The sequence below is a fragment of the Gambusia affinis genome, linkage group LG09 (genome assembly GCF_019740435.1).
Source record: "Gambusia affinis linkage group LG09, SWU_Gaff_1.0, whole genome shotgun sequence".
NCBI classification, from domain to species: Eukaryota; Metazoa; Chordata; class Actinopteri; order Cyprinodontiformes; family Poeciliidae; genus Gambusia; species Gambusia affinis.
The window spans coordinates 13,956,295-13,971,243 of NC_057876.1; the positions used below are offsets into that span (position 1 = coordinate 13,956,295).

At 36.6% G+C, this 14,949-nt stretch overlaps 1 protein-coding gene across 3 annotated transcripts in view; it reads right to left on the reverse strand.

Annotated features, from left to right (window-relative positions):
* spock1 (SPARC (osteonectin), cwcv and kazal like domains proteoglycan 1) overlaps positions 1 to 14,949 on the reverse strand; it is a 135,342-nt gene that overhangs the window by 45,137 nt on the left and 75,256 nt on the right. For all 3 annotated transcript variants that reach the window (XM_044127140.1, XM_044127143.1, XM_044127141.1), the window contains 2 exons: positions 9,872 to 9,880; positions 8,055 to 8,100 (listed from right to left, as the gene is read on the reverse strand). In XM_044127140.1, coding sequence (XP_043983075.1) covers positions 8,055 to 8,100; positions 9,872 to 9,880 — 55 coding nt within the window. The remainder of the gene's footprint in view (positions 1 to 8,054; positions 8,101 to 9,871; positions 9,881 to 14,949) is intronic.

The following is a 14,949-nucleotide window of genomic DNA, read 5'->3' on the forward strand; positions in this document are numbered from 1 at the left end:
ACATAGTTTTATGAGGTCGTATTAAGGAGGCGTTGACGAAGTCGGGAGAGATTAAAGATGGACCGATGAGAAATGTGAGCAGACAGAAGGCATATCTACTGAGAGAGGAGGGCTTAGTGAGCTGGAGAAAGAGCTGACGAAATACATAGAGCGACGACAAACGCTCTGGTGGGAAAACACAATGTCGAGTCTAATCAGGCTGATTGGCAATTTGGGAGCCGCAGATTTTCAAGGCTTTGTTTGCTGCTGGTGTGGCCAAACAAGAGCGAGTTGCAACCAAGTTTGATTTCTGCTGCCAAAATGGTTCCCATACCAACCACTTATTCATTGTGTAACCTGTTAAGACAAACACTGGGGCAAAACAGGGGTCAACATAACTTTTCAATTTTTGTTTACTCCCCCTCTCTGTCTGTATTGTGCCCATCGGTGTTGTGCCCTCTGCCTGTTTCTTGATGCCAGTTAGACTCTCCTGTGTCTTCTGGACTGGCTGTGATAATGTGGTCCTTGTAATCCTCACTTTGACTTTCCTCTCTCGATAATGCATTGAAATCACAAGCTCACAATTCTGCGGGGCATGGCCATTTACAAGAAGCCAGACCCAAATAGCTTGAATACAGTTTTAGTCATTGGTCTCGCTGATGGCATAGCTTTTATCTGCTTCCCCCTCTCCGCCTTGCTCGCCCAAAAGCCCTGCTCAGCACAGCTCTCAAAGCATCACTGACAGGAGAGAGCCGAACTAAACTATAAGTACTGAATAAAAAGTTTGACTTTGGAAGAAGGCTAAGCTGACCTGCAGGACATAAGGGATTTTAGTTTCAACTTGATGGATGTTGAAATGTAAATAACAGAAGAGGAGGAAATTGTTTATGTGTTGTAAAGAATCGCCTGTAGCATAATAAGCAGAGATAATTTTTTTCATTAAAAATTAAGAAAAGTTGTTTTTAAATACATCTAAAGTACCCAATGTCAATTCCTGGCAATATTTTCTCTGCAGTACTGAAAAATATAATTGACCATAACAGACATTTATGTGTGTCTTCTTAACTTGCTCATCCAAGTCTTTCTTGAGGGATGCTTATAAAAAACATGCATAGACATGAAGTGCTGAAATCGATTCTGACTGATGAATACCTGTGACAAAAATTGCATCATTTTGTTTGCCCAGATCAAACTATTTCAAGTTTGATCTGGACATAATGTCTGATTGGTCATAATGTTGTTGCTGTGCTTTTTAGTGGAAATGCACCCAGACAGCCATGTTGATATTTCTCTTCAACTATTCCGCGTCCAAAATCAGGTTTTTGTTTCAGCATCAGACATCGATACTTTTGAGGAGCATTTGTCTGAAGCACTGAGGAATTGTGGACATCTGTACCATTCTCCAATAAAAACTCCAATAAAAATAAGACTGGTGAATGGTTAACTCCTGGATAGAAACTGCAATGTCGCTGTTTATGGAGGAGGCAGTCTCCAGAAGAGTGTGGCGCTAGTTACATGACCGTTCTGTAAAAGCAAAAAGAGGTTGAAGGAGGGTATGGCGTGATGTATACTGAAGCGGGACGGGTGTCCCCCAGGTAGTCTGCACCGTTGTAAGAAAGGGTGTGTGCAAATACGAACCGTTCGCAACAATGTTGCTGCGCATTGACTGTTCGGCTTTGGCTGAATTCTGTCTTAAACTGCTGGATGAGAAAAATAGGCTACAAAAATTACTGTCACTATTCTGTTTCCCCAATTTTCAAGAGTGCAACAATAGCACTTTGTCGCCATAACAGAGGGTATAACAAACTGTGACATTGTCATCTTTAGCTGACATGAACTCAAACTGGGGCCTGTACTTCCAGCTCAATAACGCCCGTCTCTCCGTGTCCTGCATTGTTTAAGCTTGTGTCACTGCATGGGAGTACACATGAAACGTCACTACCTCAGATCCGAGAACAAAGTAACATCTTTTTCCCTGAAGACAAATATATTAGAGTAACGTGTTCCATACACTTATATACGCTTTGAACCACATGTGTGACAACTATGGGACTCGCAAGCCAGTAATTACACCGAAGGAAAATTAGATGCAATTGAATACGTAATTTATTATTTAAAAAACTGACGGGTAAAAATAAGATTGATTTTATAGTTAAGAGCTAATATTAAATTAACTAAAAACTACCACAGCTATCTATAAATTACGCTAATCCTTCATGATAGTTGTCTTCTGATCAGGGCTCATTTCTTATTTCTTACTAAAGACTCAAGGCAATGGCTAATTTTCAATTGCAGTTTACTCCTTTTGGAACTATATGGCTATTTCTTTTTGTCAAATTGGTCTCAGTTTGTTCATTATTTTTTTCTGCAGCGTCTTATTTATTTTGAGTCACTTTTAGCAGGGCAGTATTTATTTTCTCATGTTCTTAGATTTTATACAGAAACGCAAGATTTACTTCTATTCTGTTACATGATTCGTGACAGGCATCCTAAGAGACATCCGCTCTTTCATCCAGGTTAATTAAGAATGTATTATTAAGTAACTTATCTTTATGAGTTTGTCTCGCTGAGGGGAATATCATTGTCGCAAATGAGAATAGAGCTAGATGATTGTGCAAGCAGAAAGCTGAATGTAGAGAATTTGATAGCTAATAAGCCAACAAATGGAGCATAATGTGTAAGCTTGGTACAAGAGTCATATTAGTGTGTCTGTTCTGAGTGCTGCTGCTGAAAAGAGTGGAGATTTCAGACCTTTGTTTTCTTTGCAGTTTTTCAGTGACAGTCTTTTCAAAGGTGTTTTGGCCAAATTTGACACCCCTGTTTTATGAAAAGATATATATGTTTATACTCTAGTAAAGCTTATCAGCTCGACTATCCACAGAGTTGATCGTCCTACAAACATGGTTGCACCAGGAACAAACAGTCCAAGCAGTTGTTGCCATTCTTTTAAAGCAAAGGTGCCCAAAGTCGGTCCTCAAGGGCCGGCATCCCGCATGTTAAAGTCCTCTCCCAGGTGGTAGTGACAAAACCTTTTCAGCATGTCAATGTTCTTCTCAGGCCTTCTAAGGAGCCATCATTGGATCCAGGTGCATTAAACTACTTTCTACTGCCCTGCAGCATGTAGCTACTTGAATTGCTTTGTAAATGGAAGATGTTAATAATACAGTTAGCCACATTTTGCTAACCTTTCTGTTGATGTTAACTTTGACTTCCTAAAGAGAGATTACAAAAAATACTCAGACACTTTTTTTAAAAATGGGCAATAAGGCTTTTTACAAACAGTAATATTTACTTTTTGTTTACTTTTTATGTTTAATCCAGAGATTACTTTGCATTAAGCAATGATTTACAGCATCACTCAAAATGAGGCAAACACAAACACAGTTAGAACTAAAATAAGCCAATGCTTGCTTGGATACTTCAATAAATCTACCCATCTATGCAAAAATGCCGAACATGCATATTTATAAACACCATGCAGTTTATAAAGCATGGTGTTATAACTTGACCTTGATAACTTTTTAACAATATTATTTCAAATTAACACCGGATAATCACTGGTTAAGATGGACTTTGCAAATGCACTATTATGTAAAAAGAGCAAACAATGCCTGCAAGGTTCAATTTCACAGATGGTTTCAGTCCTCTTAAGATGTTAATGAGATATGGTTGATGAATCAGAGGAGTAACTGACAAAAGCACCAACACAATCATTAGCTAGATCCCAGATAATGGATTATTTTTTTTTTTTACACTAGCAGAGAAATTCAAGGTTTCCTTTTGTTTTTTCATTATATTGAGTTCATTTTAATTTTACTACAGTCTTACAAATAAACCTGTCACTCCGATTACTGTCTGAAAAATGTCTGAAAAACTAATTTACCAGAGCAGGAATTGATTGCTAGATATCAGGAAGTTTGTAATGCCATCAAATCTGTTTATATAACTAAGGAGAACAAATTAATTGCTTAGTGATTGATCCAGTGGACTGGAGTTTCATCATCAACTTTTCTGCAGTTGCTGATTAGTCTCCAAGGGCAACCATGGATTTATTAATCGAATTGAAATCAGCAGCTACTGATTAATGTCTGCATCTGTGGGCCGGAACGGACTTCAAATCAACATGTTATTGTCACACTTATCAATACAGTTTCAACACATCAAATTAGAAGAAATGTACAGAATAATATGGTACATTATATTGAAAAAACTTCCTTAAAATGTAACAGTTGTGAAGCAAGAGTACCATCATTGCTGGAAGCTGAACTCTTGCTTTTTAATGTTGTATCCTGACTAAAATAACCCAAAAGATATTTGGAGCTTAAAGAAAGAAAAAAAAGAGAAAAAAAACAGATGGCCAATTTTGGTAAAAGTATTCTGACATTATCTACATCACGAATCACTTTACATCCAAAATCCAAATGCATGTAGATTTTAAAAAGCTGGAGTGTGACGCCTACAGTACCACTTGACTGATAATGGAAACTATTGCAAAAGCTTGTCAGGACACCAGAAAATTCTCCCAGAGGGATTGTCTGGCTGATGTCTGTAACTTTTTCAATGTCTAATTGTTTTGCCATCCATTACTCGCAGCTGTGCCGTTTGTGTGGGAAGCAGCGACTGCAGTCATTCCAGTTTTGCAGCAGTCACATCGTAGCAGTGCAGCACAAACAGCAAAGCAAATGCAGGACTTAAAAAATGATTTTAGGCCTTATGTTATCATCTATATAATTGGCTCAGAGTTACGCATGGACAGGCTCATTAGATGGATGCACAGATGTCTCTGTCTCATCTCACTACATCCTGACAAATTGTCACAGTTACTCATGTGCATGTGAAGTATTTTATGCGTTGGGCTGCTTAAGGGCTGAGATGTTGCCTGTTACAGAACTTTCAAAAATAATTTCAAACAATCTCTGGAAATCATTGGAGCATTTAGAGTGATAGATTAAACTATCTAAAATGAAATTTCTCTAAGTAAATTTTTACAGTCTCCCCCAACTGTTAAGTGAAGATTAACGGGTTTTTGTTGAACAAAACTGCCTTGTGATCTGGCTGATATAATATGACTGAATTCTCTGAAATAATTATTTGGATCTCAGAGTGCTGCAGTATTTTTAAAAATCTTCAGTAGGTTAAGAAGCAAGGCAGAACATATAAGCACTAAAATGTATCAGAAGTTTGCGCTGCGCTGCTCAGTTGGTCAAGAGACAAAAAAATGTTGCTTGAACAAATTTGACATGATGTAAAGTAGATATAGTCAGCACTTTGTGTTGTCAATGGTTTGGAGTTATGCAGCTGAGAGACTTTTTTCCTTTATTTAATTGGCACTACATAATATCTAAGATAGTTTATTATATTGGATTTTGAAATTTTTGCAAACATTTCAAACAGTGCTTGTAGTAAAAGCACGTCTCAAAATACAATGAAATTATCATCAGCCTTGTGGATGGGTGCTGTCTTTAGCCTTTCCCCATTTTTTGCACCCACTTTGTCAGAGCCATCTTCTGCACATCATTTCATACCGACCACACAACAGCTTGTACATTTTGTACCAGCTTTGACAACCAACAACTCAACAAAGTAATTTTCTACTTTCTACTTGTAAATACTGTAGGAAGAAGTGCCTACATGCCTCTAATAAATAATGTTTACAAGCAAAAATCTTATTTCTAAAAATAATACAATTAAATTAAATAAAAAAGGAGATTTGGGCTGATTATTTCCATAGGTAATATTAACTAAAATTTGACATAAGTAGAATAAATGATGTGGAACTGTTTAAGTTGAAGCATCATTTGTTTATGACTATAACACAGAAAGGTGATGCGACAAAAATGGCGTGAAGAGGTGAATTACCCAAACTCTTTACAGAAACAGCAATTGAATGTTTCATACATTAATAAATCAATAAATAAAAACAAAAGAAATTATGCCAAATAATGTATCCTAAACAAAACGTAGGAAAAATTTTAATAAATATCTAGAACATTGCCTATAAAATATTAATGTAATACAGCATATGACCTCATTGGTGTAACAGATTCTATATAAATAACTAAAATACAGAAAACTAGAGACACATCCGCTAAGTTTTAACCATGACACTTTGCCCATTTTTATTCTTGTGGCTACTGATCTGGATTTAAATTGTACATTTTCCAAGTGTAAAAATGGGATAGTTCTGGCACTGGGGTTTGAATTAAATGAGAATGTACCATTGTTTTAATCAAGGTGATCATATTGGAAGTCGTTCAAGTCTTTTGTCAGACTGATGTCAGTACAATAATAGCGAATTTACTGTCATACTTGTGCCAGATTTCTGTCTCTGCAGTTAAAACCTAAATAAAACAGGCTGTGTTTTGTCTTTGCCTTAATGAAAAACAAAATAATGCCTCCAGTCACAAATATCTGAATAAGTAAATCTTTCAGCATCTAAATCTGACTTCCCACCTCTATGACTTTGGCACAAAGGCTTTATTCTTTTTCTCAGGTGTGTTTAGACCCCAGTTAGGAGGGTACGTGTTACCTTTTCCTTTCAGTCATCTCTAAGAGCAACATCGGATTTTGACGCACCGAGGCAAGGCTGTTCTCATTAGTCTCAGTATCCGTGAGGAGCTGGCCCAGATAAACCTGCTCAGCAAGTCTTTCCCTGAAGAGTTGCAGTTAGTGTGCTAGATATGCAAAAGCAAGCCAGCAAAGAACAGAACGAGCTCAGTGGTGGGAGGTTTTAAAGTCTGGAAGGCTGTTCAGAGAGCTGCAGTTCAATTAAAGCCTCCACAAACCACCAAACAGCGAGTGTGAAGATGAGATTGAGAGTTAGGGTGTGAGGGAGTTGATGTTTGTAATCACTGAGTTTAGATGAGAGTTACTGTGTATCCAAGAACATTACACACTTGAGAGCTTGGTATTTATTCTATACTCCAGTGGTTCCCAAAGTGTGGGGCACGCCCCCTGGGGGGAGCACAGTGCCACTGCAGGGGCGGCTCGGGAAGCGGTATGGATTAATGAAAAAAAAAAAAGCTACAGAAAAGTGTTTCACTGTAAAGATGGTTTGTAGTGTGTTTTGCTGCAACCTCAAGTGTGAAATAAACTTCAATGGAGTTTGAAAACAAAATATGTGCATAGGTTTATGTCTGGTTCAATGATCTGTGTGCCCTGTTGATTTTTTTCTTCTTTGGTCTGGTCCCCCCTATAGATTTTATTATGATCTATAAGGGGGATCACCAGTCTGTCGTTGTGTCCTTGGGAAAGATACTTCACCCGATTTGCCTGCTGGTGGTGGTCAGAGCTTGGTCAGACTGCCCCAGGGCAGCTGTGGCTACTATCTAATATCTTACCATCATCAGCATATGAATGTGTGAATAAATGAGTGAAGGACTAAAAATGTGTTCTTAGGTTTTAAAACCGTACTTGGTCTCCTCCATACATACTTCTTGCCACTGAGGACAAATAGGTCAATATTTGTTCTGACTGTAATATGCAGTTGATATTTGACTTGTTCATGTGGGCATTTGCAAGTTTCAGTCAAGGCTAAAGATGCAAATTTTGTAATTTTAACTTTTTTTTTGCAAAACATAAAAGGATTTTTTTTTTTTTACTTTTTTTGTCCGACTTCATTGTGGGATGGACAACTTCTTTGTTCATCACATTAAAACTGATGAACATAAACCAGATTTTAACTGTTTTCTGTTCTGACTAGATATTTAACTACTCCTCTTATCAGAGGTGGAAGAAATAATTTATTTTTTCCTTTTATTAAAGCTACAAGCATTCTCACAACAACTAGTATTTTGGAAAAGTAAAAGCAAACTTGAGCCTCGGTGAATCCAAAGGTGTTTCTTAATATAACAAATGTCCTTTCATCTCAGAGTGACAGGCTAGATCAAGTGACAGGTCAGCCTGGACCAGCCCAGGCTGGATGTTCTTACTGGGGGAAACAGTGATAATGTAGTACTATTTTCTGATTTATTGTATTACTTTAAGTTGTCTAATTGATGTATTTCTTGTTTTTATTTGTTGCACACTTTTAGCAAACAGAGTAAATTGCACATAAAGATTAAAGATTAACTTACCTTGGTCCAGAGACTTGGCAGGAGCCCAGCTTTTAAAGTAATCATCCTAAATGAAAACACAAGAAACCAAGCTGTAAAAATATTTTCAGGAATAAAGAATGTCACTGCACAAAACCCAATAGAAACAAGCATAAAACATAAGTGATTTAGTTGTTCTTTGAGAACAGAGATAACTTCAGTTTCATTTGTATCATTGTTGCATTAGTGCACATGTAAAGACTACAAATCAAATCAACTAAGTGAAAAAGAATCAGTAACTAACTTTTTTTAGTTAAGCGCAAGTGAAGACAGATTTTAAGTGTCATATGTGATACTGTTTGAGGAATTAGTTTAAGACAACCTGCTGGTGAAACAGATGTACATTTTAACATCTTGCAGTCCAAAAAGATTACAAAGCTTTTTAAATAGCTTTGAAATGTTATTAAAAATACCCCTTTTAAAGTGTCATGGTTTTAGACTTGGCTTTAAAAGCCTCTCTTATTTTATGGTCTCCAGTGACCTAGGGTTAATAAGGTCAACCTTTCTGATAAAGAAGTTCACAAAGTGGTTTTTTTTTTGTTTTTTTTTTTTAAAAGGAGGATGAGTGCACAGACACACAGACACACTCCTAGACTTGAAGTGGTGTCTGAAGTTCAAGTATTTCCCAGAGAGAACCATATGTTTATCAGCAGGAAGTCAGCCAGTGTCAGTGACACGACGTGATGGAGGCAGAGGAGCCTGCTGGGCCTCAAAGTGGGATCTCTATCTCCTTCATTATTGAATAAGAGAGACTGCGGTGGAGGGTAAGTTGGGGGTTGGTGTGATGAAATGGATGGCTGAGTCCAAAAGTCCAAAGACTGAAATAATAAATCCTGGTAAAAGCTGAAATAGAGCAAATGCTTACTTTATAAACAACAACTCTAAACACTCAACAAAAGGTTTCAGGCAGAAAATTTAAAATGCAATGAGATCCATAGCTGGGTCTTAACCGATATGTCTTGCTGTAAAAGTATGCAGAACAAGTCAAGATCCTAGTGAGAATATTTATAAGCTTCTATATATAATTTCTTAATGCAAAATATATTAAATGTAGCCAACATCACTGAAAACTGCTTTTACATAATCATCAAAAAGGAAAAGTTCACCTAGGATATTATGGCTACACAGTCTGGGTCAGTAATGGTATGCACACTAAGAGGATTAGCCAAATTTGCTAAACTCCTCAGTTAATTCCCGACAGTCTAAACAGTTTGTCTGAACTTCAGTTGCCCTTTACCACCTACAGTGAGCTGTAGGTGAAGTAGCCTTCTAAACGTTTTCCAAGGCTTTGAACTTTGTCACATCTTATCATCTTACAATTTAGAAACTCTGTGTTGGTGGGATTTTATGCTTATCTTAATATTCTGCTGGATTGTATTTCATTAGCAGGTCTGAATGCAAATGCATATAAAATTTTCAGATTTTTCTTTGTAAAAAAAAAAAAAAGGAAAAAAAAGTAGTTCTCTCTTTTCTTTTCATTTTGTGTAACGTTTTGCTCTTCGTCACATTAAATCTCAAAACAAAATGTTGAGTTCAGAGACTGCATGCTAATACTTCAAACTGTAGAAAGAATTAAATCTATAAAACCAGTGAAGCAAGAGTTTAATGTGCTTAGCAGTGCCAAGCAACTTCATATCAGGCATTAAATTTGATTTCAAGATATCAACTCTGCCTTGTATTTTAATCGGTATCTTTTCTCCAGCTCTTTGACTTTAGGCAAGTGTCAGACAAACCCTGCAATATCTGAAATTACTAAGTAAAACAAAAACAGCATTAAATTAAACAAAGACAATACTCACCTCTGCTTCCTTTAAATAATTGAAGAAGGCAGAGTAGAACAGAAGGGAAAGAGAAAAGAAAGAAAGGTTAGTAATCATGGTTCAGTACGGTATGCATCAGATCTATTACAAGCCAGTGTTACTCATTCTGAATACCGAGCTTAACCCCAAAGATCCATTTAATGCGAATTTGATTCAGAAGGTGGTAAAATACCAGAAGACTCAGACATTCACCCTCCTTACACTGCCAGCCTTATGAGGCGACCTTATTTGATGCGGCATGTAATTTAAGACACATTCGGGGCAAATTGTGCTGGTAGAGCAGCGGCTCAGCATAACATGAAAAAGAAGGGGAACAAAAGGAAGGAGACGAATCAAACTGGTTGAAGAATTTAGGCAGGAGTTTAAATGATATGTAATTGCGTTGTCTTTTTGATGCAAGATAAAAAGATAAACATCTGCTCATCTTCAGGACTAAGAATGCAACTATCCATCCCACATAAATGTACATAGAAATAATGTTTTTTGCTTAAATGCTAGCAAAATAAGGGAACATAAAAAAAATCTTGCACTACCAAAGTCACAACTTAATGCCCTCAGTGTCTTCTAGCAATGGAACTGAGCTGCATGCTGATATGACGTGCATGCACTCTGTCGGATTTGGACTGAATGTCAGCATCTAGACATGTGCATTTCCCACCCCCCGCCCCCCCCACAGCTGGGAAAGCAAAAACACTCTAGAAGAACTTAAACTATTCTGTTGCATCAAGGAAAACTTCTGAATAATGTCATAATGCACTGATCCGATCAGGTCAGGACATGACTGTTGACAGTAGTGTTACGCTACCGTGAGCACACAGGTATAAGGTTTAAATTCCAGATACAGCTCAACATACCTTACCCGTCTTCAAAAGTCAGGCGTGTCTGACATTAAACTTTGATTTTACGCCCGGCACCAGAGCTGGCCCAAGGCAACGAGAAATTCAAGTACATCTAAGTAAATTGTTCCATTAACATCGGTTTGTCAGATAAAAAGTATCTTTCAAGCACAACCTTTGAGCACTAAAACTTGCTTTTCATTAAATCCACAATGCTGTACAATTTTCTTTTCTTTTAGTAGTCTCATGTAATATTCTAATCTTAAATGTCATGTTTTCATTGATAGTTAAGTAAAGGCTTGAAAACATCATTATTTGTGGAATTAATGTCTATAATGTATTTCACTTAATGAACTGAGTTACTGAAATAAATAATATTCCAACTTATTGAGATGCCATTAGGTCAGCAGCATACTGTTAAATTTGATTCAAAGGCAAATTGAATGAAGTTTAGAATTCATTTAAAATATTAATTTTCAATTTATTTTGGTGATTTAAAAAAAACAAACAAATGTATTTTTTTTATATATATAATTACTGTTATGTAATTTGTTATTTCACCTAAATCTAGACAGTCTTTAGTTTTAATGTAGAGTTGCTACCATGACTGCTGCTTGTGTCTGATCTGAGGTCACATTTTATGCACCATCTAACTGTAAACTAATCAATGAATGAATTACTGCCCCTTCTTTCCCAAGTCTACACTGAAATATTCACACATGATGGTCAGACCAAATGAATAAGTGGAAATAATAATAATTATTGTCTTATCTAGTGAGCAAGTGTGTTTGTTGTCCTTCTGATGCCATTAAATCTCACTTTAGATGAATGTTGTCATATAGCTTGCCATATAAAACCTAAATCTGACCAGCAAAAAGCCTTTAACTTGTTTCCATTGAATTAAATGACACTATTAGTTTCAATACTTAAATTTTTGCCCATAAGACCTGCCAGTATCATTAAATATGACACTGTTTGCCCAACATAGCGATGTCAAATTTCTGCGCTAGCGTGGAGCTGTAAAGGTTACATGTGGTTCCTCATACATTAATGATGTGCATAACTGTGTGTCAAGGGTAAATTTGAGTTGGCATGGCTGTGGAATAGCAAACCAAAGTGTAGACATCCAGTCAGAAAATGGAGTGGCTCAGCTTGCCATTTAAAATGGCACTGAACTGAAAGTGAAAAAAATGTAGTCAGGGCAAAGAAGAGTGCAATATGCCTGCTATATATTTCACAAAATCCTATAACCTCCTAAAACCATGTCAGTGTGCAAGAAAACACACCTTTTTCCTTATTGTATTATTGTGAAAAATGTACAATTTCTTTTTCTTCAGCCTTGACATTTGTTAGTAAAAATGAGAACTTCCATATGGATAGGCATATTTGACCTTCCAGTTATTGATTTCCTGTCATGTTAGGAGCATGATCTTCCGTTTGTTTTCCACATTTGACCGTAAAAATATAAGTTTGAAATTATGACATTTGTGGTTTTGATTGTTGGCTATAAGAAATAGTTTAGGATTAGTGCATTTTGAATCATTTGTCCTTCATATGGTTGCAGTTGTTTTTTTGTTTTTTTTGCTGTCTTTAAAAAATGTTTAAAATATTGTAAAATTACTGATTATTAGATTGTTTTTATATTTGACTAATAGAAATGAACTTAAAACAAAAGTGTCCAACTCTGGACTGCGAAAATCAGGATCTGTTGTGTAAAAGGACAAAATGTGTGAAAGAGTGGCTTTGTTTGTTAAAAGCATGTTTCCCTGAAGGGCCCTTGAGGGTAGTGTGCAGTACTTCAAATTCCTCTTTGGTCTTGTGGACTAAGGGAAAAGTTTAACTGTCTATTTACCTCACTTTCTATTCTGTTACTGTACAACAGTGTTATACATACTGCTACTCATTCTCAGGGTAATTTTTATGCAAATAAAATTTAATAGAGTAAGCGAGATATTAATATGAATCTACATATTTCCTTTCCTATTAAAACTGTCGTTGTTTTTGCTATTCTTTACATTTTTCTTATTCACAGCTTGGTGATTCACAGGATTTTCAGAACACAGGTAGAAAACTCTGCCTCAATGACATATCTGACTCATATTCAATAGAACGAACACTCGCGGTGTCTTGTTCATTCATTAAACATCTAGACAGTCTGTAATTTGTGGTACCAGTTGCTATGTTAATTCTGACCTGGAGCTATTACGATGTTGCATTCACTTGCAGCGTCTAACCAAAGACCTTGTACTGTATACAAGCTACTGTTACTTGGGGATCACAGGGTTGCTGGTGATCCAATTACTATTCAGCTGAAGTAACAGGAATGACCTTTCCTCACAAAAGTCGCCTATTAATATTTCAATGTGCACATCTCTGAAGCATTAATACCCTGCTTAGCTCACTGCAACATTGTCCCAATGTCATTCAAACCTTTAAAAGAGATTACAAGGAGATAAAACTGTGACGTTATTATTATATAATTCTTGATAAAAGTGGAGCTGTTACCTTCAGCAGCAAGTGTCAAACTGATCAAAGCGTATTGGTTCAAAGCTAGGAATGCTCTGCTGGAGCAAAATACGTGAATGACTTGACAGATTATTTTAAGCATTTAATTAAAAATCACTTAAAATAGATTGAATCGGTCAGTGTAAATGGGATTCCTAATTTCTAAAACTCTACACTAGTTTATTCCGCAATGCCTTGCTTTAATTGGTGTTCAGTGCAAGTATGCTTTTCAGCAGTTCTGAGTTGGCACGGAAGCATTTTTATCAGGTTTTGAGTTTTAGCAACTACAGGATTTAGATTAAACTAGGTTGCAATGTTCAATCAATGAAAGGAAAAGAAGGAAAAAGCAGATAAGGAAATGGAAGTACCACATAGTAAACCCAATTTATGGTGTTAGACTTGCTGTTAAATGCAGGGGTCTCAAACTCCAGTCCTCAAGGGCTGGAGCTTTACTATATTGTGGCATTTTTGCATAGTTTGCGATATTAACAGATTTTTCTGTGTTGTGGCTGTGAACAAGAAACTCTGAAATTTCACTAAACTCCTGGCGATGTTCTGTGACAGGGGTCTTCAAAACCAGGCAGGTGTCCTGCAACCTTCAGGTGTGTCTTTGCTTCATCACTTGAGTCAAATACTAAACTGACTACCAGGATTCTGGAGGACTCAACTGCATGCTGAAGAGGATATAATTCAGTTCATGTTCAGAAATCTGGCCGTTGACATGCTCGCTCATTCATTAAACATCATCTGGCAGAAGATACGAGCCTCTCATATCAGCCCAATTGTGTTCAGACAAAGTAATAAAGAAGCAAAGAGCTGATTTCTCAAGTAAGTGAAAAACAATAATAAGAGTAAGAATGTATCAGTAAGGAAGCGAGTCCACACCAGAAAAGCATTCATAATCTAATTCACTACTTCTGGCTCAAACTATTTATTGCACTACATTAATAGCATTCCAGACTCGATTAAATCAGGCATGCATATTTCTGTGGAGCATGGGAGTGGTAAGTGGTACATATTAAATAGAAGTGTGTAAACAGGGAAAGAATATATTGAATGTGCTCTGAATTATGTAAACCTATTAATTTTCCCTTGAAATATGTGTTTTGTGCACAGGAATCACTAACACAGCATAAAGTAGTAATTGTATGTTACCTCCATTCTAATCTCTATGAAACAGATCTTTCTTTGCCAATATTATTGTACTCTTTGATTTTGTTTACAACAAATCAATTGCTACAACCTCTGGTTTCACTTTAAAATTATTTTATAACTTCTTGTAACTGCATTACAAACTTTGAGGCTTACAGATTTTAAAGTATGTAACTTAAGAAAAGGAGGATGGTCAGTGTAAACTGACTGTTAAAGCTGTACTGATATACCATTGCTTTTCAAAACAGTGCAGAGTTTTTAAAACATATTTCATTTCTATAAACACTATGTGCATGTGGTCATCAAGCATTCTGGGTCAGTCCTTTTTTCCTCTGTTTTAATTTAATAGTTATAAAATCTACTATGATAAAAGACCCTTAAGGAAGTTTGTGACAGGAAAACGGAGAGAAGGAACATCGATCCATAGGGGAACTAAAGCGGAACTGGCTTCAATCCAAACAGCTTCTCTCAGCAAAAAATAGCATTCATTGGATGTGTGGGTGTGTGTTTGTGTGCGTGCAGGCGTGAAGGTGTGTGTGTGCTCACAAGTGGGTAATTGTGAGC